The following is a 25,101-nucleotide window of genomic DNA, read 5'->3' as shown; positions in this document are numbered from 1 at the left end:
CTTGCTAATTGAGAGGTTTTGAACAGTAAGGAAGGGCTACCTCAGTAGGAATATAGATGCAAGGTACTAAGTTTATTGTTGATGTTTTTACACTTACATTGGGGGGTTGTGATGTTGTGATGAGAGTGCAGTGGCTATTGTCACTTGGCCCTATACTATGGAACTTCACTAAGCTTAAGATGAAATTTTCTTATAATGGAAATGTTGTTTGTTTTAAAGGCCTTACATCATTTGCTATTCAGTTGGTGGATGATAAGTAGATTTCTACCATTTCTAAGGTAGGATCCAAAGGATTGTGGCTACAGTTGATGTCTGTAAATAGAAGTCAGGTTTAGAATTGTTACATAAATATAATAAGGTTTTTTATGAACCTACTGGCCTTCCTCCTTATAGATCTCGAGACCATCAAATTGTGTTGAAGAATGATTCCTTACCTATAAGTGTAACACCATATAAATATCTTTATTTTCAAAAGACAGAAATTGAAAAAATTGTTAGTGAGCTGTTGAGATCTGGTGTAATCAAGTCAAGTCAATCTTCATTTTCTTCTCATGTATTGTTAGCAAGGAAGTCAAATGGGTTTTGGAAAATGTGTATTGACTATAGGGTGCCCAATGAGGCTACTGTTAAGGATAAGTACTCAATTCGAGTTGTTGAGTTGCTGGATGAGCTATTTGGCTTCATTGATTTCTCTAAGTCGGATTTGAGATAAGGTTATCATCAAATTTGTATGGGAACTAAATATGTGCACAAAACAACATTCAGAACACATGAGGAGCATTATGAGTTTCTTGTCATGCTTTGTGGACTCACTAATGCTCCCTCAATATTTCAAGCACTCATGAATGAGATCTTTAAACCATTCTTGAGGTAGTTCGTAATTGTGTTCTTTGATGATATCCTTGTCTACAATAAGGATCTCCAGTCTTATTTGTTTCATTTAGCCACTGTATTGGATACATTACAACAGAATCAGTTATTTGCAAATAAGTCAAAGTGTCACTTTGCATGTGCAAAAATAGAGTATTTGGGGTACTTGATTTCCAAAGAAGGGGTGAAGATTGATACAAGGAAGTTGGAGTCTACAGTAAGCTAGCCAGTTCCAAAAATCTTAAGTTTTTGAGGGGTTTTTTGGGATTGACAATTTATTATAGAAAAAACTACTTGTGGATATGGTTAAATAGATGCTCCATTGACTTCATTGTTAAAAAATAATGCTTTTCAATGGTCTGAAACAGCTATTGATGCCTTTGAATAGTTGAAGAAGGTTGTAACTAATCTTCCAGTTCCGTGTTAGCCAGATTTTACTAAAATATTTGTGATTGAATGTGATGCTTGTGGGGTTGGAATAGGAGATGTGTTGATGCAAAACCACAAGCCATTGGCTTTCCTTAGCCAAGCTCTCGAAGGTAAGAATTTGTTTCGTTCTACCTATGAGAATGAGTTGTTAGCACTTGTGTTAGTTATTGAAAAATGGAGGTCTTACTTGTTAAGGATTACTTTTATAGTCAAAACTGACCATAATAGTTTAAAATACTTGTTGGAACAAACGGTGGGGACAACAACTCAGTAAAAATGGATTTCAAAATTGTTAGGTTATGAATTTTCCATTGAATATAAGAAATGGCTTGAGAATAAAGTAGTAGATGCTTTGTCTCGAATGATAGTTTCAGAGGACCTAACTTTACTCACTGCTATCTCATTTATAACTCCAGTATGGTTGGAAGAGTTTAAGCAAGCATATGTAACAGATCAGTTGGCACATCAACAGTTTTTTTTTTTTATGCAGGAAGGTTCTTCTTCCTTTACTCGTAAACATGGGTTGTTGTTTAAGAAATGGAGAATCTATATACCAGACTGCCTTCAGTTGAAACTTAAAAGTTTTAATTTTATACATGCTAGTCCATTTATAGGTCATTTTGACTTTCGTAAGTCATTGTTGAGAGCTAGAAATGATTTTTACTGGTCTGGCCTAAAGCGTGAGGTGAAGAGGTACATAAAAAAATGTGATATATGCCAGATAAATAAGGTGGAGAATGTGCACCCTACTGGTTTATTATAGCCCCTCCATATGCCTTAACATATTTAGACAGATTTATCCATGGATTTTGTGGAAGACCTACCAATTTGAAAGGGATATTCTGTCATTATGGTTGTTGTTGACCGATTGCATAAGTATTCACATTTTATGGCCTTAAACATCCTTAACAGCAGCAAATGTGGCATCATTATTTTTTTATAATGTCTTTAAGTTGCATGGCACCTCAAAATATAGTTTCAGATAGAGGAGCGATTTTTACTAATTCATTTTGGAGGGAGTTATTCAAGTTACAAGGAGTAACCCTCTCCCATTCATTTGATTACCACCCTCAAAGTGATGGACAGATTAAGGCAGTCAATAAGTGCACTGAATATTTTTTGAGAAGCTTTACAGGAGACAAACTAAGGTCACGGTTTGATTGGTTGACTTTGACTGAGTGGTGGTATAATACCATTTCCTATACCTCTACAAAATTGACTACATACGAAATAGTATATGGCAGACCCCCAACTAAACTACAGTCTTACATACTTGGACTAACTGCTAATCACGCAATATATGAGGTGTTGAAAACCAGAGATCAAATTCTGTCGACATTGAAGCTTAATTTGTCTACTGCTTAGGAAAGAATGAAGTTCCAGGCTAATAAAAGAAGAACTGAGAGGGAGTTTGCAGTAGGAGATTGTGTATGTCTTAGGATGCAACCTTATAGACATCAATCATTGGTGGCTGGGAGGAACTTTAAGCTTTCTCCTAGATTCTTTGGACCATTTAAAATTACAAAGAGAGTTGGCCAAGTTGCTTATAAACTTGATCTACCCCAACATACCTCTGTTCATCCTGTATTTCATGCATTTTGTTTGAAAAAGAAATTAGGTCAGCACATTTCACCTCTGTAATACCCTGTATTTTTTTAGCGTATTTATTTATTTTATGTGGAAGATTTTTTTTTATATAATTAATTTAAATATTATTGTTCTTGTTTTAAAAAATTATCGAAATTTTCTCGTTGGATTTATTTTATAATTTTTAAGTTGTGAAATTTATTTGGATGTGCTTTGGTGTTTTTATTTAATGTTTGTTTTTAAATTTGCGTTTTGCTTTAATGAATAATTTTATTGTTGGACTTTAATTGTTATTGTTTTATTTTCTTTTTTTCTTTTTCTTTTTCTTTTCTATTTTTTTTCTCCCACACACGGCACTACACGGTGCACGTCTATCTCTTTTCTTTCTCTAGGGTTTTCTTAGCACCCGTATCTTTTCACACTTACACCCTAGACCTTCGAAACTACCATGTGCCGTCACTGCCACCAGCCTCCAGAGTTCACCATCGTGCAGCCCCTCCTAGTTCGACGTCAACTTCCATCTCCACGCACGTAAAACCGACGCCACCGTTAGCATCCTTCACCTAGGGTCAACGCCTCTCTATGCGCCATCGTGTCCGTCTCGGCCTCAGCCGCAGCAGCATGCCGTTACCGTGAGAGCGTCCCGCTCATACAAGGAGGTCAACAACCGCGGGAAACCATTGCACCACGTGAGACGCTGAGCAAGCGGATCGCACGGCAACAGACTCGCCCGCGCACGACCAAAAGCCATCCTGCATCTTCACGGTTTTATCCAACCGTCTCCTGGAAAACCGCAGCCTCCCAAGGAAGTCAAGTCGCCGCTTGCTCCTCCTCAACGCTGCCATGCGCCGCCACCGTGACCCAGCCGTGAACCCGTAGCCTTCGATAGCCATCCCGCAACCTCTGTTTTTCACTCCCGAAACAGAGGATGGTTCTCCTCCTACCGTGAGCCATTGCAACATTTAACCACCGTGAGCTTTTTCATGTTGCGGCTCCAGAAACTGCCGGGGAAGTTTTCCGTCACCCCAGGTCCGCCTCTTGCCACCTCGCCGCACGGTATCTCCCTCTCTATTTTCTGTCTCTCACGTTGGTTTACTCTCCCGTAAGCTCTCTCTCACCATGCATCTCTCTCTCTCTTTCTCGTCCAGTGCATAGCCACTGAGTGCACCACCTCCCGTCGCACGCCGCGCCGTCGCACTTCACTATCTCGGTGAGTCCCTGCCGCCGCTGCATGTTTTTTGTTTATTCTGTTGTTTGTTTATCGTCTGTTTTACGTATAGGGTGCTTATATATATATATATGTGTGTGTGTGTGTGTGTGTGTATTTATAAGTAAAGTTTTAACTTGGGCACTTACTAGTTTTAACCTAATATATATTAGGAAAGTTCACGGTTTGAGTTTCAGCTGAGAAGAAATTTTTGTGTGTTGAGTTTATATTTAATTAGGATTTTGTTTTAAGTTTTAATAAATATTATATTGTATTTTGATAATATTGTTAGGTAAAGTAAGTAAATCTATTTTTCATAAGAGGTGAGTTTTTCATGAATTATTTTAGGAAAAGTTTAGTAATCAATGTATTCTTTTTATTTATAAAATATTGTTGGTATTTTAGATATTTTGAATATTAATTTTTATTGAGTTCTATAAGTATCATAATACTTTTTCGATAAATTTTCTTCTCCAGTACAATTTCGATTAAGTGAATATTGTTGGTCTTAGAAAATGTTGGTATTTTAGGTATTATGAGAATTTTAGGTTTTGAGGTTCTTAAAATAGGTTCTTTTAGCATTTTTAAGTTTTAATATCGAAATACGTGGTTGATTGAAAATTTATGGAAGTTACGTGATTATTTTATAGGTGACGATTAATATTTGTTCGGTATTTTTGAGGAAAGTTCTGAAAAGCTAAGAAGTCCAGGTAAGCAGGGTTCCTATGCTAGACTTTGCATTAAAATAAAATGAACTAAGGTCCTTCTTGGAAAATGTGCACGTTTGGTTATGAAAAGAAATCTGAAAACAACCTCAGATATTTGTTCTGCATTACTCATAAGATTCTGTTTAAGAAGAAAGTATTTTCTGTCATGACTGGTGTAGACATGAGCTTATTTATGATATTTTGTTTCTGAACTTTGAAAAATAGAGCGAATATGAAATTTTGTGCATAAAGTATGTTTTGTGATTTGATTCTGTTCTGTTTTGTACGCTGTTATGATGTGGCATCTGAAAAACCTTTGGCATGACTTTCTGACTCTGATTCTGACTCTGATATGGTGATTCTGATTCTGTTTTACTCTGATATGTGGCCCTGTCACGGGATATAATAGTGACCTCTGGCCCTGTCACGGGAGATAATAGTGACCTCTGGCCCGCCACGGGATATAATAGTGATTTTCTGTTCTGAGTGCAATCGCTATGGTAACACGATGATTTATGTTCTGCTTGGCTTTCCGCAGGATGCACAACCCTACCACGGGGGTTAAACATGGTCTCTGTTCTGATATGATATGATAAGACGAAGTTGTTCAGTCATGTTGTGCCAAAGGAGTCTTTGAACATGAAAAGTTGGTTTCTGAATATGAAATATTTGAGAAGTCGCTCTGATTTTCTGATAAAACGTATTTGTTTGAGATTTGCATATTGATACTGAAATGTTTTGTTTCTGCATTCCGAACTCTGTGAAAATGCTCATGTTTACACACTAGTATATGTCATCTGCTTACTGAGTTGTTGATAACTCACCCCTTATCTCCATTCATTTTTCAGATGATTTTTGAATAGAGCAACTAAGGATCATGATTATGGAGTATCGGTGAGATGATTTTTAAGTATAGTGGATTACTCATAGAAGATTTTTGAGAAGTGGCGGATTTTATTAAGAGACTTTGTAGTATTTTGATGACGTTATATTTTAGAGTCTATAAATTTGTTAATTATCAGGTTATATGAGTTAACTCTCCGGACCCTCGGGGACGGGGCGTTACAACCTCTGTCAACATTGCCTCTAATTAGTCTCCAAGTAGAATTAACACCAGAACCTGAGTGTGTGTTGCAGCATAGAAGTAGAAAAGTTCATAATAGAGCTGGGGTGGAAGCCTTAGTTCAATGGAAGGGGGCTAGAGTGGAGGATGCTACTTGGGAGTCTTATTGGTAGCGTCGTGACAGATTTCCTCATATTATGGGTAAGGTGCTTTGAAGGAGAATATGTTGTGGGCTGAAGAAGTGGTGCAGTGAAGAGTGCACTGGACAGTGAAGAAGTGTAGTGGTGGAAGATGGCAAGGGAAGGAAGATGAGTTTTGATAAAGAAGATTGATTTTGTGAAGTATCGTGTTGTAGTTTTGTTAGTTAGAAGTAGATTGATACGTTGTCGCTTTAATTAGTATAATGATGTAAGTCTTGTGTCGGTCTGTACGTGGGTGACTATGAGTGATAAGAAGAATGGCGTCATTAGAAGAGTTTTGTAATAGAGTGATGTCCTTTTGTAGAAAGAAATAGAGTTTCTGATTGTATGCAAAACACTATGGTTTTAATACATATAAAAGCATCCATGAGTTGGAGAAGAGACCAACTCTGGAATTTAGTGCATACTTACTCTCTCTCTCTCTCTCTCTCTCTCTCTCTCTCTATCTCTCTCTATCTATATATATATCTCTCTACTTCTTGCTTACATTCTTAGAAGGTGACTACCTTGAATCAATCATCTGGAAGGTTGAAGAAAAATGGCCAATTACAAATACAAAATATGATAATAGTTTATACGAAATACCAAGATACACAAAAAAAAATTTATCCATGCTGAAGGCTGAGACGTTTTTGTCGAATGGCTTAAAGGCAGAGCATTGGTCTTTCCTCTATCGAACTACACTGACTTGAACACTGAGTAGAGGGTTAGGTTTCCATTGAATGACTAGTGAGAACACTGAGTAGAGGGTTAGGTTTCCATTGAATGACTAGTGAGCAATGTTTGTGTATTGACGTGAAAAGCGTGTCATTCTGTTTTATAAGTAGAGTGAGTTCTATCATTTTTGTTTTCAAAGTGGCATATATCTACATTTGAAAGAAAAGCTGAAAAAAAAATGAATAATGTTACTATGTCGTCTTATTTTGTCCCTTCATTTTGACCGCTCATGAATGTATTTTTTTTATAATTTTTTCTTTTACTTATTGATTAAAAAACTGACTATTAATGTATTGATATATATTTTTTTATTTTTTAAATATATTTAAATATGTTAAAAAAATGTAAAACAAAAGAAATAAATAAAAAATAAAATTTGTACTAGTGGGCCGCCAGTTGTCAAAACTTGGTGGCACACCAACACTATCCAAAAAAAGTTAGGCCATTTTTAGATAGTGAGATGAGATAAAATAATTTTAAATAAAAGTTAAAAATTGAATAAAATAATATTAAAATAGTATTTTTTAATATTATTATTAGTTGAGATTTTAAAAAATTGAATTAAAATTTAAAAAGTTGAATTGTTTATTATATTTGTATGAAAAATTAAAAATTTTTGATAATGTTATAGAGAAATGCAATTCGGGACCCAAAAAATGTCCTGACTTGGATTTTTATTTTATTTTATTTTTTTATACCGAATGATTAAGAAAATATTTTTTAATGATGTTGTGATTTTTTTTATCTTTTTTAAAAATGTTTATAATGATTAAAAAAATATATATATATAAAAAGAAAAGAAAAAAAAACAATTATACTGTTCGGGACTTTTTTGGGTCCCGAATTAGCAATGTTTTTAGGTCCCGACTTTGTTGAGTAGGGCAGGTTTAGGGCATAAGATAAAATATAAAATTCTCATCTTATCTCATTATTATATATTTTTCAAATTCTCATATAAAATATAATAAACAATTCAATTTTTTCAAATCTCAATATACCTTTTTTAAATTTCAAAATAATAATAATAATAAAACATAATATTTTAAATTTCAAAACAAAATATAAAATTTTCATCTTTCTTCCCAAATCTGTCTTTGTTTTTCAATTGTCTTGCTGAAACAGTGACATGGGTACAAACGCCGTCTTTGTCACGTCAGAATTCAGAATCCCACGTGCAATCCAAAGTCCAAACCCGCCGATTCCAATCTAACTTTGAATGTATTTCAAATCCGTCACCCAAATAAAATAAAAAAAAATGAAAAAAGAGGGAATTGCTCCTCTCCCACAGCACGCTTTCCCCCCCCCCCCCCCCCCCCCTCTCTCTCTCTCCGTTGCTCCCTCCCTGGGTATCGTTGCTGGTTTCAGCTTTTGGGTTCCTGAAATTCTCTCCTACTTTTTCTGACATTACAATGTGAGGGAACCTATTTTCATTTTACTGTTTCTTCTTTTTTATTTTCTGGATAATCAGAGAGTTTCAGAGTTGCTTTGGCTCCTCTATTTTGAGCTCATTTTGGTTCTTCCGAACTTGAGGTACTTTCTCTGAACTCTTTTCTTTAATTTCTCATTTTCGATTATCTGTGTACTAAAGTAGTGCACATTCATTCTGCAACATATATATATATATATATATATATATATATACATATATATATTTTTCGTCCGAATGCTTTTTTCAGGCTTGCTTGTTTTTTGTGCTTTTTTGGGATGCTTTTTATTTTTTAGGAGAATTTCTAAATTACATGTTTTTGGTTCATTTTCATAATGGGTTTACTGGGTTGTATTTAAAAAAGTTAAATTGAGAGTATATTTTATACTCTATAGTACATGGGATTTATTATGTAATGATTTAATATATCTTTTAGCATGTATTGGTCCAATTATGAAACATGCCAGAGGACGGGGACATTCTTGCATGGCGTCTTTAACTGTCCCATTGACGCTCAGATACTCCATCATGTTTCGCTTCGTGTTTGATGATGACAATACACATGGAAAAAAAGAAAAGAAAAGGAAAGAACCCTCAACAAAGAGTTTAAGGAAGCAATGCTAAAACTTTGAGTCAGCCGGTTTTAAGGATTTTTTTTTTGTATGAGTGAAGTCATTTTTAGGGAGTTAGAATACATAACATGTGACCGTTACCTTAATTGTGGTTTGGTTTCATTCTATTGCTTGGCCAGATATGCATGATCAGGGGAAAAACTAGAAATTTCAGTGTGGAGGCCAACCTACATAAATATATACTCTCTAGACTCTATATGAGTACGTGTGCATATTTATGTAAAATAAAAATAGAGAAATCAATTTTAATTTACAGTAAATCATAAGACTTAACTATCTAAAAAAGTTACATGTCTATTTAATCATCTTAGAAAAAAAAATCTTTTGATAACATTGGTTTCTTAGTTTGCTATAGACATGTTCGAAAAATAAATTCCTGAAACATCTTAGCATCTTTGTTGGATTATGCTCGGTGATGGTCTTTCAGGGAATTAAATCTAGTATCATCCTTGTATTAGAATGATTAACAATTTCTTTATAAATATAAACTATCAAATGATCTGCTAGAAACCTATCCTCCATTTTAGTGTGTAATCTAGTTTTTACAAGTTTCATGACAGAAAAATTTCTTTTCTTAGGTTGGGTTTGGATAGATAGTTTAGATAAGATGAGATGAGATGTTTTGAATAGTAGTTGAATAAAATATTATTAGATATAATTTTTTAGTATTATTTTTGTTTTGGGATTTGAAAAAGTTGAATTGTGTATTATATTTTTGTATGAAAATTTAGGAAAGTTGTAATGATGAGATGAGATAATGAGGTTTGTGTATCCAAACCCAACTTAGTTGTATAATATTTGTTTCACCTTGGGGCTCATATTAACAAAGCTAGTATTATAAAATAATTTTGGGACCTATACTAAGAAGCCTTGTATGCTTCATACAACCCTAACTTAGTCTTTTACTTTTATGTATCAACCCATGTTAAAAGAAATTGTTCGGAGGGCCAACAAATTAATTTTTTGGAGATCACTTCATAAAAGAGACAAACTATATAAGAACTATTAGAACTTATTTTTTGGGGTTCTAGCATGGCCAAAAAAATAATTATAGGTCACTTCATAGAAGAAAAAGACTATTATATAAGAATCTTTAAAACTTCTGGGTGTGTAGTGTGGTGATAGGGCATTAAAGAAGTTTTCTTAGGGCTGGTTTGGATTTAGAGATGAGATGAGATGAGATGGTTTTAGAAGAAAGATGAAAGTTGAAAAAAATATTGTTAGAATATTATTATTGTTTTAGGATTTGAAAAAGTTGAATTGGGATTTGAAAAAGTTAAATTGTTTATTATATTTTGTATGAAAATTTGGAAAAGTTGTAATGATGAAATGTGATGAGATGAAACACTTTTTGAATCCAAACAGGACCTTAGAGATGTCAATGTGGCTTGTGTCTAGGAGGCTTTAGTGGCAAATAATTTGGAGATTGATAGCAGCTCTCCTCAATGGAATATAAATTTCATCAAAGCAGACCTGGTAGGCTTTGTGAGCAATAGCAGAAGTTTGGCACATATTGTGGGATGCTAGGTATCTTCTTTGCAAATGAAGTACCTTAGTCTTCCCTTGGGGGCCGCTTTTAAGGCTTTCACTAACTGGGATGGGATAATTGAGAAAATTGAAAGAAGGTTGCTAGTATGGAAAAGAATTTATCTATCAAAAAGGGGAAGAATCATTCTTATCAAGAGCAATCTCTCTAACCTCCCTGCATATGCTCTATCTTTTATTTCCCTTACCTACCGGTGTGGCTAATTGGATTGAGAAGTTTTTTTGTGCTTTCCTATGTTTTTTTTTTTTTTTTTTTTTTTTGGGGGGGGGGGGGGGGGTGGGGGGACGTGGATTTGGGGAGGAGGTCAAGTTTCACTTGGTTAGTTGGGACAATATATGTTTCCCAATTTCTAGTGGAAGGTTGGGGGTACACAAGTTGAGGACTTTTAATAAAGCTGTTTGTGCAAAATGGTTATTGTGGTAGCATGAGGAAGGAGGGCATTATGGAGGATTGTGATTGATTCCAAATATGGGAGAGTGCTAGGGGGGTAGGTGCTCTAATGAAGTGAGAGGCGCAGATGGCGTGGGGTTGTGGAGTTATATTTGGAGTGATTGGGGCAATTTGGGCACTCATGTTAGCTTTGTGGTTGGTGAGGGCTCCATCGTCAGCTTTTGGCATGACTCTTGGTGTGGTAGTACAGCCCTTAAGGTATCATCCCCTGCTCTTTTCCGGATCGCCCATAACCAGAATGCTTCGGTGGCAGATCTTTGGGATATCTCTAGGGATCTCCATTGTGGAATGTGTGTTTTCTTAGAGCTGCTTAAGATTGGGAAATTAGTGCTATTTCTGATTTGTTCAGCTTGCTGTATGCTACAAATATTGGCAAGGTTGAGACAAATAATATGATTTGGATCCACTCTGAGAATAAGATGTTTACTGTTAGATCCATCTACAAGGTTATCTTGCCAATATTATAATTCTTTTCCTTGGAAGTGCATTTGGAGAATTAAAGTGCCTTCCAAGATTGACAACCTGAGGATGCTTGGAGTTATTGTCATGGATTGGTGTTATGTGTAAAAATCCAGTGGATTATTTATTACTTCATTGTGAGGTGGCAAGGGTGTTATGGGATGAAATTTTAAGAAGGATTGGATTGGCGTGGAATTTGATCCCATGCGGTACTAGATGAAGTAACCCACAATGAAGGGTTGTGGGTCTTTTCGCTTGTTGGAGAGGTCTTCGAGGTAACTCTTATATTGTTGCTAGATGGAATTTGATTCATTTATGTCTCATGCGGTGCATTTGGCTTGAAAGGAATTCCGAGGGCTTTGAAGATGGAGAACTCTCTTTGGATGAACTGAGATGTTTCTTTTTCCACTCCGACCACACCTTATTTCTATGGGCTTCAGCTATTATATTCAATGGGACTAGTGTACATGATTTTCTTGCATCGTTTTCTAGTTCCTATATTGTAATTAGGTGTTCACTTTCATATACTTCCTATATACTTGGGCTACACCTGTCTACTTGATTCAATAAATTTTCATTCTTACTTGCCAATAACATTCACCAAAGTGACGCAAGACTTGGGGGTAGGTGTGTTCAACGACTTTTCCACCTTTATATTCCATTTAATGTGAGAAGAAGGGGTGAAGACAAGATTTTGTGGGCTCCATCCAAGAAAGGGGTGTTCAATGTTGGCTTTCTTCATGGTGTCATTACTCATGTTAACAAGCCATTCCCTTGGAAGAATATATGGTGGATTAAGGCCCATTTGAGAGCGGTTTTCTTTGCTTGGACGAATTCTTTGGGGAAAATTCTTACCATGGGTAATTTAAGGAAGATACATGATTGTAATGGACTGTTTGTTGTATGTAAAAAAAAGAGTGAGGAGTCTGGTGAGCATCGTCTGCTCCATTGTGAGATAGTATACAATTTATGTGGTGTATTCTTTAATCGGGTAGGATTGGCTTGGACGATGTCTAGAAGAGTGTGGATCTTTTGAGGACCATGAAAGGACATTGGAGGAATTCAAAACCTTTTTTTTATCATTACTGTTCTTATGTGGACTGTCTCTATTGACTTTAATGTGAAAAATCTACATGACTTTTTTGTATCTATTTCTTCCTCTCAATAGGTGTTACCCTTGTATACTCCTTGTATACTTGAGTTGCACATTTGCACTTACTAATAAATTTCACTTGTAAAAAACTCTTTTGGGGCCGTGGCCCCCCTCCCAAAATGTGATGCCACCCTGTGCTTGTTGCTTCTTGTAGGTTTTAATTTCTAACAGCATTAAATCATTCAAATTTTACATATTGTCCCCCTGGCACATTCCTCTGTGAAAGCTTGTATGAAAACTTTGATTAGATGAGTTATATGTTATTCAGATAAGATTATGGACCTTCTTGTCCTTTTTTTAATAGGTAATTTTTTATAAACCTTTCATATGTGCATAATAAACAAAATCTATCTAGGTTTAATATTCAAAGAAAGATGATTGAAATTGAGTATAAAATGGGGCTCTCCTTTTTTGCTAGAAGTAAAAGTGTCTTAGAATGGTAAATCTGGTTTAGTCTTATGATTAGCTGATATATTAGGGACATTTTAGATGCTTGAATTAACCCCTAGGTGTTTGCTCAAGTGGTAAGGCCTTAGGCTTGGGGGTATGCTCGCCCGGGTCTAAGGTTCAAATCCCCTTAGATGCAAACAATCTCTAGGGGCCATTGGACTGGGAGATTTTCCTCTTGAATTACCCGAGGTGCACTTGCAGGAAACTCCTTACCAAGAGCCTGTGCAGCCCCTGGATTAGTCAGGGCACTGTTCTTGGACACCCAGTGCCGATGAAAAATAAATTTTAGTTGCTTGAATTGATAAATTTATGTCATGGTTGTCACAGCATCTTATTTCTTTGCATCTGCTATAACCTTGTATCTAAAGTAGCTGAAAATGTATTATGATATATAAGTTTTGGAAAATGTTAATTTGTTTGGTAATATACATTTTTGCTTGCATTACAAACAGGGCAGGAGATAGAAAATTGAGGGTTACAATGAGTACCACGTCAAAGGACTGTTCAATAACTTTTGATGAGATTGCAAACATGTTCACGCCTAAGTTTTCCGAGGTATGTACAATCATTTGTAGTTTTCCTCTTCCACTGGCCCCTCAATACTGGGCTATCTTTCTAAGGTATCTTCATGATTTTATGAATCTTCGACAAAACAAGCTTTGTTGATTCTGTGTTGATTCCTAAAGTTTGTACTAGCGATGATTGAGATTGCCCAAACTGACCGACCCGTGTATGTCAACCTAAACCAACCAGATTCAGTTGGATTTTCCCCCTTCTTCCTTTGGTGGGGTGTCAGTAAGTCTGACTTGCTGATCATTATATATAATATGTATAGAAACACTTGTCTTAGTGCCTCACACAGAAAGCCTCTAGTGATTTTCACCCTATGCTCTCTCTCTCTCTCACTCTCATCAATGAGTACGTGTTTTTCTTGTGTTCTCTTTGATTTTGATCAATCTGAGGGTGCATCATATTGTCCCATTTCAGGCAGCCTTTTCCATTTTGTGTTGTATTTTTGAGTTATTGATCTATAGTAAGTCTTAACTTGGACCAAATGATGCCTAGCAACCACTATTCCTTTCTTGGTTGGACCAACCCAACTGGCAATTTCTCTCTCCCTAAATTGGGAGAGCAAGAACAAGTCTCTTTTTTCTTCTTTTTTCCTCTGGGGGGCAATCAAAGAGTGAAGCAAATTAAATGATTCTTCTTCCATTTTACTTATAAAAGAAAAATTAAATGATTCTTCCTTCCTAGGTAGTTGTGTTTCAGTTGATTTTATGTAGCTTTTTCTTTTCTTGATCTGTATTCTGCATGAGATTTCCTTGAACTTTGCAAGTTTTCCCCTTTTTGTTCAGGTTTTGAAGTTCTTTTGCTTTTTGTTTCATCAGTTGCCAATTACTTCTTTATTGATATATATATATATATATATATATATATATATTTTAAACTATCAAATTGTTATGTAACAATCAACACCCACAATTACTGTCCTTAATCTATCATGGTCAGATCTGTGGCCTCAAGCCTCAAGGTCAGGCTCTCATTTGTCGGTGTCTGTTTGATTTGGTAGCCGACCCTCTTTGTCAGGCAGAACTAGAACCTTATACCCACTACCAAATAGGGGCCAAATACCAATGTGTTGGAGTTGACACTCATTTGACTTTGGACACTATTTGACATCGTTTTGGGATACTGACAAATAAAATTAAAATTATGTTGTTCAAAATTTGTGACCATGTAGTGGCTGTTTTCCCTAAAGATTTAAGGTACCATGTAATTTTATTGGCTTAATGTTTCTTTCACTGTTTAATTGATTATGAAACAGGTAATCTGACCTTGAGATCTTAGCACAATTCTCCATAATCACATTGAGATTCTATTATGCTTATGTTCTTTTATGACGGTATGTCTTGTTCTGTGTAGGTCGATCTCTCCCTTTTTGCTGCCTCAGAACATGAAGCTATAGGACTGGAACATTTCTTAATGGAACCTAAATGTAACAGAAACTTAGTTGGTGTGGTTGATTTTGAAACTTTCCATTCACAGAAATTCTTCGACGTTGAAGATTTTTCAGGCGCCATCGAGTATGATGAAACAAAGCATGATTGTGGTCGTCTCTCTCTCTCTCTCTCTCTCTCTCTCTCCACATGCACATATCATGATAATGTAATGGTTTTACACAGAAGAGAATGTGTAGATAGAACTACCTTCAAATAAGCTTACTTGTTAGCCAACAATGGAACCGTGATTTCCCTATTGAATGGTCAGCCTTCAGGTGCAGAGCCTAAACGTTTAGTTAAATCATTGCTGGGTGTCTTCTATTTGGATATAAAAAAGTTATCTTTTGTTTCATTAACCTACATTTTTGCCTCAAAGGAAGTTTATTTGTTGATTTGGAATATGTCTTGGGAGCAACTGCACTTATTTATTAGTTTCCTTATTACTCTTGTCTCATAAAGATTCCATGAAAGCAACTACACTTATCTATCATTCCTTTTACTTCGCAAAAAAGATTCCTTTGGTAACAACTGTTGTAGAACTGCCCATTTTTAGGCTGTTTCTCTCAGTAGTTGTACATAGTTGAGAAAGAGTAAATATTATAAATTGGCATTTGTGACTGCTCTGAAGCTATGATAGTCTTGGGAGAGCTGTGTTTATTCATTTATTGGCGCAAGAGGACTTTAAAGTTTAAATGCATCGATTATGTAATTCTATCCACCAATTGGGTTTGCACTAAACATTGAGATGCTCATAGTGAATTTACTCTACAGGCACTCATGTTCATGTAATTCACTACTGAGGGCATTCACATGTGGAAAATATCCACAAAAGGTCTTCTTTTAGTTTACAATGGTTTTGAAATGGCTTCAATTTGGCTCCTATCACTGTGCATGCCTGTGAATTTGAATATCTGTATCTTTGTGGACAATAAATTTTCTCTTAGTAGTTATTATTCATGCTTTATTTTCTTTGCAGATGCAGTTTGTTCTAATAGTGCTAAAGAAGTACGGGAGGAAAAGCGGGAGGTATGCGCTGTTTGACGGTGTTAATGAAGCTAGTTCTAATTGGAATTCTAAATTTTGTTTCATTTCTACTGGAGCTTCATAAATGAAGGATGAATTTGTCTTTCATAGAGTCAGTTTGTATCTCACACCAGTTTTACCCTTTAGATAGCACAATCACACTCTTGATATTACTGCCTTTCTTTCCTAATGTGTTGCCTATTCCAAGATCATTTCATATTGATCTTCTAGTCCCATATGGTAACCATTCATACAATAACAATTTCCATTTTGCAATTACTCATTGCATTGGAGTTTGTAACATATTATATGTCTCCTTATTGGTTATCAATCCTCCTAGGTTTCCACTCAGTAATGCTGGATGAACACAACTTTTTTCTATGTAACTTTATTCCCTTGGGTGATAGCTATAGATTTTAATGGACCGAGTCTCAGTAATTTCCTTGTATCGGTTTCTGATTCTAGCTAGGTGCTTTTCCTATATATGCCTGTGTATGTGGGCTTTGCCTATTGTTATTATTAAATAAAATTTACTTATAAAAAGAATTGTTGACTAGGTTGGTAACGATAGCCTTGGCAGAACACTTGTATTTTTTTTCCCTTCTAATGAAATCTGTGGCTGCTACACATAAAGACCCGCATCCTTTACTGTTCCATAAGCTATTTGATGGACACACTGCCAGGGTTGGGGATGGGTTGAGTTTATCCATCCCTTTCATCAATTGTAAATCTAACCAGGAGACTTGAATATTTGATGGACACGCTGGATCTGTTGTCGATTCAAGCTAGTGACTCTTAACAGCCTTATTTTTTATGTGATCATGTTTTGGGTACAAGCACGAAGTCATATAAACACAGCAGAATTTTCATGTTACTTGTAAGGGATTGGTTATTTGGTGTATAAATTGTCATTAAACTTGTAAGAGTGTAATATTTTTCTTGGTAAGAGAACTTAGGTGTATAACTTTCACCATCTGCTTTGTGGTTTGTGGTACATATAAAATTCTTCCTTATTGTACTGGTTGATTTAATAATGTCAAGATTTACTTTTATGTGGAAAATTAGTACCTCTTTTTTTAAATCTATCTGCATTTATGAAGAGGGTTATGTGTGATAAGATCAACACTTTTCAATCCCGTATAAGAATAAAATTTCCACCATGAAATTCGTGGTTACTGGTTAGGATTGAAATACATAACGAGAATTATAGCGTTCCAATCTGCAAAACCTCCCATGAAATTTTCTAAGGGTGTGATTCAATTAGTGTGGTACTTTGTTGAGCTAAGAACTTCAGCTAGCCTGTTAACTAGTTAAATGTGTGTCAGTCAGCATTAAACTACCATGCTTTATATAAACCAGGTTTGGATTAAGCAGCTCAAAACCCATTTCCCCCAGGATTTTACTTCAGATTGTAAAATTTTTTATTTCGTCCCGAAATTAAAAATGTAGCTCTAAACAAAACAATTTATTTTTTCTCTTTGCTTGCTGATAAGATGGTATATTCAAACTTGCCTGTGCATGTAGTTGTTTTTTGTTTAATAATATCCAGCTTCAGGTTTTCGACTCTGTTGAGGGGAATATATTATTTTTGAATAATTTCCTACTTCGGTTTTTTCTGATGATATTGCCGGGCTTGTAGTCTATTGAAGATATGTTGAATGATAATGTTTTTGATGGAAAAACCAGGCTTCCAACTACAGGCAAAGAATTCGGTTTGGGTAAGTCTTGAGAGTATTTGACTTCGTTTGATCAAATTGTTTTTGCTCTATTTTATGCTTCATTCTCCTCACCCCTCACCCCCTTTTCTGTAGATGCCAAGTCTGGTGATAAACTTGTCATTTTGGATAATGATCCTTGCAAAGAATCCTACCTGGGAAATGCGGATTTAGAGAGCCTCTCCCCAGGCTTCTATGAAAGAGACTATGTTGCTGAGATATCAGACATGTCTTCTGCAAGTGTTCCTGCACTTCAATTTACACATAACCAAAACTCTCCCATGCTTGACCAAATGACAGTCCAAGAACTACATGAGGCCTTTAAGAGCGTGTTTGGTCGTGAAACTTTAGTGACAGACAAGCAATGGCTGAAGCGTCGTGTGTTATTTGGCTTGCGGAACCAGGTTGAGTCAGACAGTGATTTGAACCACATAAAATGTGGTACAACTTCTTATAAAACCGAAGACAAAACTCTGTGCTTATCCAGTAGTGATTCATCTAGGAGTGCCACAAGCTCCATCAAATATGTGTTAGGTGATGAAACTATGTCTTTAGATTGGCATGTTGAAAGGAAGGGGTTTGCTGGTCTCGATTTGCAGACCACCTCTATGGAGTTGAGCGAAATTGAATTATGTTCACATGATGGAGGAGATAAAGCACTTGTCACACAAAAGAGATTGCGAAAGCCTCCCAAAAGATACATTGAAGAATCATTGGAAGCGAATTCAAAATATTGTAAGGGAAAAAGTGGAGCTGTCAGACCTCGGAAGTGCCTGAAGGAATTTGGAACTTCTCAGTTGGCTTGTGAAGACAAACCTTTCAAAGGAAGTTGCATTCAGGTTCCATTTGGTCTTCCAATAGAGGAAGGGCACGTGAAGATAAATGCATCATATTGGGTAAGGAACATGGCAGTTGTATGGCCTGAGTGAACTTATGTTTTATACATTTATTCTTACAATGCCATGGATGACTTGGCTGGTTGTCGGGTCAAAATTAGTAAATGGATAGATTGAGTTTTTTATTTTTTATTGTGCATTGATATGGATGGCAAATGTGTTGGCAGTTTTACTGCTTAATAATATACACAAAAGCTGAAGGAGCAAGTGGTCTTAAAATGTATTACAAAAAGCAATCAACTTTACATTTTCCACCTCTACTTACCTTTGAGGGCCACATGACTCACTAAGGCATCAGATCCCCCTGTTAACTAAATAGATTGTCTTTGTGATCCTGCATCCATGGTGCTTTAGTCCATGTTTACTGACCTTTCTGGCAGAGTTGGTTTTTTCAAGCAATTAGTATGACCATACTAAACACCAAATGAATTTATGACTGCAAACAAAAATTTGCATCAATTTCATTTGGCATCATTTTAACATAAGTTTGATATCTGGAACACTTGCTGGAAAAGTATGGATCAGGCTTGAATTGTATCCTATGCTAACCATCAATTTCCATGTAATGATGGGGTAAGTTCTGACTCTTTTCATTACATGGAGCTACGAGCAAGGCAGCTCTGCTGCTCTGGCATCTTGGCAGCATCTCAAGGCAAAACAATGATTTAAACAATTTTTGGATATTTATTTATTCTTTTTGAGATATACCATGGAGAATATATGTAGGCATGCATCTCACTTGTGAATAATGCATATTTCTTTCATACATTTGTCAATTTCATTTTAACGGTTGCATCTTTGCCATAATTGTATTCAATTTAAAACTTGCAGTTGATACTTTTTCCACTGAATTCCAGGATTCTGAGAATTGCAGGGATGACAGAATTTCATCTCCAAAACAACTTGTTACAGAGCCTTCTGCTGCTGCATCACAAGATGAAATTTCTGAAGATGAACATGTTACAAGAAGCATTGTTCGAAAAGGCAGCAGCCGTAGAAAGCATCATATATCATGGACTCCTTCTGAAGTGATGAGGTTAATTGAAGGAGTCTCTCAGTGTGGAGTTGGGAGATGGGCTGAAATAAAGAGGCTATCATTTCCATCATCTTCGCGACGAACATCTGTTGATCTCAAGGTAGTTAATGCAATTATTATATTGATTTACTCAAATATAATTTTCTGGAAACTGAAAATATTCTTCTTGGGTTTCCAGGACAAGTGGCGAAATCTGTTACGGGCTTGTTGCGTTCAGCTGCAGAGCAAGAGAAAGGTTACATTAGAACCTACTTTTGTTAGGTTGTGGCAAATACAAGTATTTTGGTTGGCATATCTCGACCTATGATGCCCTCATAAATAAGATAATATACGGATACAACTCTAATCTTTTACTATTAACATTCAATCTTCAACATTTTATGATTTTTATGTGATTTTTTTTTCTGATTTTGTCAGTAATATGATTATTATTCTGCTGTTGGCATAGTAACCGATATTGAGCATCATGTAAGTGGCGAGTTAATAATTATATCCCTTACTAAACTAGGGTGTTATTAGAAGGGGAGAGTCTGAGGAGAAGTTATGTTCATCTTCCAGATTTGTTTACTATAGTTCCTTCCATATGTTTGAACTCTTGAGGTGAGTACTCTTATGGCTTGTCATAGAGTTCTTGACTGTCTCTAAGTTTGTTTTCGTGGCTCATGTAGGTCAAGCAAGGGCAGAAGCAATCATCGCATCGAGTGCCAGAGTCTGTTCTGTGGCGCGTTAGAGAGTTGGCCACGACCTATCCATATCCAAGGGAAAGTAATTCCAAGGTGGCATACACTGCACCCATTTCTTCCTCCTTTCCAGCCGCCATTCAAAACAGGTCCGTGGCTTTGTCAACTAGTGTCTGAAGATAGTTGAAGGCAAAGAAAATAATACTAGCAATTAGCGAACTGCTGTAGATGTGAAAGCTTTACTAACTGATAAAAGAGAAAAGAATGCTTGCTTGGAATGAAACTGCATCTTTCTTTGCTTTGTTTTTATTCTTCTTTGGGAGGGGGGAGGAGTGTGTGGGCAAAAACGTAGTTGTCTAACATAGTGAATTTCTAACTTGTGTCTTTGTAATGTATGCTATTTGTTTGTGATGTTTGCATTTTGCCTTGAATTCCATACCAAAATAGTAGTTGAATGGTCGTTTCATGTCTGCGCTGACTTGGGCTTCCCTCAAATATGTATTCCTTGTGGTCAATGTTTGATGCTCTCAGACTTTTTCGTGGCATTGTTTCTGTTTTCTTATTTTCTGGACTTTGTAGACTTTCAAGTTTGCCTCCATCTCTCTCGCTCTTAACAGTGAGCCATATTAAATGACATTTTCAAAGGTACATGGAGGCCAAACACTGCAGCAGCCCTTCAGTTCCTCGTCAATGTGCTTAATACTTTTTAATTAGAGAGGATCTCTTGACATCGCCTCTATTTTTTAATGTAAGAATACCTAAATAATGGCACCAAGCAGAGCTGTCGTTTTCCGGGAACAAAGAAAGACAGACGCAGTGCCCTATCCTAAACTTGTTAAATAAAATAAAGGATTTGACTACAAAATTATGGTATTATTCAAATTAGTTATTTGGTCAGATTTGCATTAATGAAACGGTATCACTCAATAATAAATAAATAAAATAAAATAAAATGAAAAACTCAAAACAATATGCAATTTTTTTTATATATTTTTGTTCCCTCAACCCTCACTCCAGGGCGTGGAGTAATCGCTCTACCTGGTACCTAATACCTATCTGGGTGCCAATGAGACGGAAATATTGGCAGGCATTCGGACACTATCGGACCAAATCCTAGAATCCAAATAAAGCTTAGAGATCTTCCCCGCTACGCGTCCCATGTTGGGCCGCTCATCTGGATCCACGTGTACGCAATCCAGCGCTAGTCGTGTCAACTTCTCCACCACCTCCACCGGGAACGAGTCCCTTAATTTGATATCAACCCACCGTCTCAGCCTCCCCTCCATACCTTTCCCATCATCGCCGTCGCCGCCGCCGCTACCGCCTCCTTCGATCGCCATTCTCGCCGTGTCTATTACCGACGTCCTCACGTAATCACCCTTGTCATATTTGAACTTGAAAGGCTCCTCTCCCGTCAGTAGCTCCAAGATTACGATCCCAAACGCGTACACATCCGACTTTTGCGTCGGTATACCGGTGGATTGGAATTCCGGCGACATGTACCCCCTCACGCCTTCAAATTGCAGCTTTCGACTGTCCGATCGCTTCAATTTCGAAATCGACTTCTTTTTCGAATCCTCTTCCTCTGAGACCTCCTGGATTTCGGCCTTGTAACTCGCACTCGAACCCGTAGCGCGGTCTTCTTCACCTTGGTCCTCGTCGATCTCGCCGCAGAGTTGTGCGGCACCAAAATGGCAAATCTTGGCGTTGAAAGAAGGCTCGGTGACCACGATACTGCTGCTCTTGATGTGATTGTGGACGAGTCTCATGTTGAGCCCCGTTTTGTGGTGAATGTAATCGAGGCCGTGCGCCAAATCCGTGGCGATCTGCATTCTAGAAATCCAGGTGGAGAGCACGGTGAAACTCCGGTTCCTGGGATTTCGCAGACAGTCGGAGAGGTTGGCGCCGTCGACGAAGTCGTAGACGAGAAAAATGTGGACGCCGGAGACGGAAGCGCCGAGGAGTTTAATTATGCTGCCGTGGTGGCTTCGGCAAATAACGGAAAGGAGTTGTCTGAGGTGGGGCATGTCGATGCTGCGGCGGAACTTGCGCTGGAAAACGAGGACGTCTTTGCCACGGAGAGTGCAGCGCCAGGAGCGGGTGGAGGAGGCGGAGGTGTAGGTCTTGGAGAGGAAGTTGTTGGTGGCGGAGCAGAGCTCAGAGTAGTCATAGATGTGGGGGTTCTCGGGGAGGGAGTGGCGAAGGCCGGAGAGGGAGGTGTGGGAGCTGGAGGTAGCGGAAGTGGTGGAGGTGTAGAGAGCGCTGCCGGTGGTATTGGAGGTAGAAGGGTCGGTGGATAAAGACGAGGAGGCGCTGACGAAGGTGGTGGAAGTGGGTCTGGATTTGGAAGAGCGAGGGGTGCGGGAAGTGCGAGGGGTAGAGGTAGGAAGGACAGCGTCGATGGCCATTTTGGATTTGCACATAGGCATTCCGCGTATGAAAGATTTATTTTATGTTTTCCTTTTGAAGTGGTGTTGAGGATAGGGTTAGAGATGGGAGTCATGGGACTCCAAGGAGAGAGAGAGAGAGAGAGAGAGGGGATGGGATTGGAAATAGGGCGCACGTGGTGGAAGTGGGCCAATTTGGTGGAAAAGTTAAAGACGGGTGGTGCGGTGGCGGTGAGTGTTTCGATTGTGTTTCAGATTCCCATTACTTTTGGGCTTTCGGCCGATATAATTGGTGTCTATGCTCTTTGATTGTTTGGAACTGTTTTTCAAACGAAAATTATTTTTACAGTTTATCGTCGGCAAGTATAATACATTTTTTTTTTTAAAAAATAGATGAATTTAAAATTTATATAAAAAATAATTTAATTTTTAATGGAGAGCCTATTTTTTCTTTTCTTTTTTTCTTTTTAAATAAAATACACAACAATTGCATACTCTAAAATTATACGTAGCATTGTTCACGATTTCTTTTGCAATTTCTTCCAAAACTTTTCTCGGCTTTGTTTAAACATATTTGCATGAAAAAAAAATAAAAACTCAATTATTAAAACATCTTCCATTGATCTTAATAGCACACATATCTCAATCCAATCATAATTTGAATGATAGTGGCTCGTTGTCTATGGCTGGCACCCTTTAACCACCTGGAGTTGTTTGGATTGAGAGACAATCATCTCATTTCATCTTATTTTATTTTATCTAATCATTATAATTTTTAACAAATTTTTATATAAAATATAATAAATAATTTAATTTTTGTAAATTTTAAAATAAAAATTATATTCTAATAAAATTTTATTTAATTTTCATCTCATCTCAATTCACTATCCAAATCTATCTACTGTAGCCAAGGAGAGAAGAAAATCTCATCCACTAGTAATGTCAGATAACAAAATTGACTTTTTTAAATGATTTGTTTGCTTTATAAAATGGTCTTTTTAGTTTTTATAGTATTTATTTGTCAGCATTCCATCTTATTAATTATAACAGAAGGAGCTAATTGATGAGATTTTACAACTCAACAAGCGAAACGATAACATTGAAAATCCAAAAGCATAAATAATGGTAGTGCAAAATTTTTTTTATACTTATCCCTATTTTAAAATTTTCCTCTAAACCTTTGCCAATTTAATGAGAAGGGTGCTGCTATTAGCCCCATGAATTTGCCGCCTCAAACTTCTTGCTAGTTGAGTTGTACTATTCCTTCTCTCTTTTTTTCAAACATTTTTTAAATATCTTTAAACATTTTTATTGGGTAATGAATAATAACTGGATTAAGGGGAAGATCTATTTTTCTCTTGTCTTATCTCTCATGCATGCTTTTAATTTATAGCTAGCTCTCTTAGACAACCTTTTTTTTTTTTTTTTTTTTTTTTTTTTTTTTTTTTTTTTATTTCAATATGCCTTTAGCTTGTTTGGCTTCTGGATATTATATAAGAGCAACTTATGATCCTCAACAAGCAGAGATTCCTCTCTTTAATTATGGTATTCGTTGCCCACCCTAACTTTTCTCTCGCCAAAACTGAGAAGGAGACTGATGAAGTGAACGACACGAGGGAAGGGAGAAGAAGGAGAGGGCCCCAAAGGGAGGGAAGAGCAGGGACATGTGGAAATTGAAAGAGTGAGAAGGAGAAGGGACGAGAGTAAGGGGAGAGTGAAAAGTGTGTTTAAATTTAAGGGTCAAAAAGGAAAATTACATGTGCTTTAAGTAGTGTGCAGGGTTAGGCTTCCGTATAGAATTATTGATTGGAAAATGCTTAGTACACCGAAAAAGTGTACCAATCAGTATATTTTTTAAAGTATTTGTGTGTTTTTTTTTTATTATTATTTCTTTTAAAAAAAGTACATACAAATTCTTTAAAAAAATAACACTGATCGGTGCCGATCATCGGTGTCCCTAGTAGAATCCATGTAAATATTAACCAAAGATCATGTAAATGCTCATACATTTTATTCATCAAACACTTGGCTAAAATAACTTTTGCTATAGTAATTCATATAATTATGTGCAATTGTAGCTTTAGCTAATAACACTGTAATATTTTGTGTTGAAATATCTTATATTTGATTTTGCTGCCAATGAATATTAATTTACATTTCAATATAGGATAATTGAAAGGTAAAGTGAAGTCGAGTTTGAAAGCAAAAGAGACTTGAGTAGGGGTGAATTCAATATGGTTTGGTCGGTCCACAGGAGTTTTTTGGGACCGGATCGAACCCCTTCGATCCAAGATTTTCCCACCCTGGACCAACCAAACAGCCCTTGGGACCGGACCAGACCGGTCCCTTTTGATCCAGTCGGTCCAACCCAGTACCAAATGAGCTAATCTTAATATCATGTGCTTTTCAGCCTAATAATGAAAATTCTAGTAAGTTTTCGACCCACTAACATTATCAGATTTTAAACC

At 36.6% G+C, this 25,101-nt stretch overlaps 2 protein-coding genes across 10 annotated transcripts; one reads left to right on the top strand and one right to left on the bottom strand.

The window, feature by feature from the left end:
• The first annotated feature begins 8,047 nt into the window (after positions 1 to 8,047).
• LOC121238454 lies at positions 8,048 to 20,554 on the top strand. 9 transcript variants are annotated; one of them, XM_041135306.1, is made up of 9 exons: positions 8,048 to 8,310; positions 13,349 to 13,451; positions 14,820 to 15,003; positions 15,873 to 15,922; positions 17,559 to 17,637; positions 17,782 to 18,530; positions 19,388 to 19,666; positions 19,745 to 19,801; positions 20,235 to 20,554. In XM_041135306.1, the coding sequence occupies exons 2-9, from the start codon at positions 13,377 to 13,379 to the stop codon at positions 20,421 to 20,423; spliced, it is 1,662 nt and encodes a 553-aa protein (XP_040991240.1). In that variant the 5' UTR covers positions 8,048 to 8,310; positions 13,349 to 13,376; the 3' UTR covers positions 20,424 to 20,554. The 9 variants fall into 9 exon arrangements, with proteins under 9 accessions (XP_040991240.1, XP_040991242.1, XP_040991243.1 ...); XM_041135308.1 differs by having other exon boundaries at positions 8,049 to 8,310; positions 14,943 to 15,003; positions 17,731 to 18,530; XM_041135309.1 differs by having other exon boundaries at positions 8,049 to 8,310; positions 14,943 to 15,006; positions 15,879 to 15,922; positions 17,731 to 18,530.
• Positions 20,555 to 21,297: 743 nt separating this feature from the next.
• Positions 21,298 to 22,843, bottom strand: LOC121238455 (lysM domain receptor-like kinase 3). Its single transcript, XM_041135311.1, has one exon. It carries the CDS (start codon positions 22,673 to 22,675, stop codon positions 21,299 to 21,301), a length of 1,377 nt encoding a protein of 458 aa, XP_040991245.1. The 5' UTR covers positions 22,676 to 22,843; the 3' UTR covers position 21,298.
• Positions 22,844 to 25,101: the final 2,258 nt, after the last annotated feature.

The sequence above is a fragment of the Juglans microcarpa x Juglans regia genome, chromosome 7D, assembly GCF_004785595.1.
Source record: "Juglans microcarpa x Juglans regia isolate MS1-56 chromosome 7D, Jm3101_v1.0, whole genome shotgun sequence".
Lineage (NCBI taxonomy): Eukaryota > Viridiplantae > Streptophyta > Magnoliopsida > Fagales > Juglandaceae > Juglans > Juglans microcarpa x Juglans regia.
The sequence above is the reverse complement of the archived record's forward strand: the minus strand, read 5'-3'. Positions and strand labels throughout refer to the sequence as shown.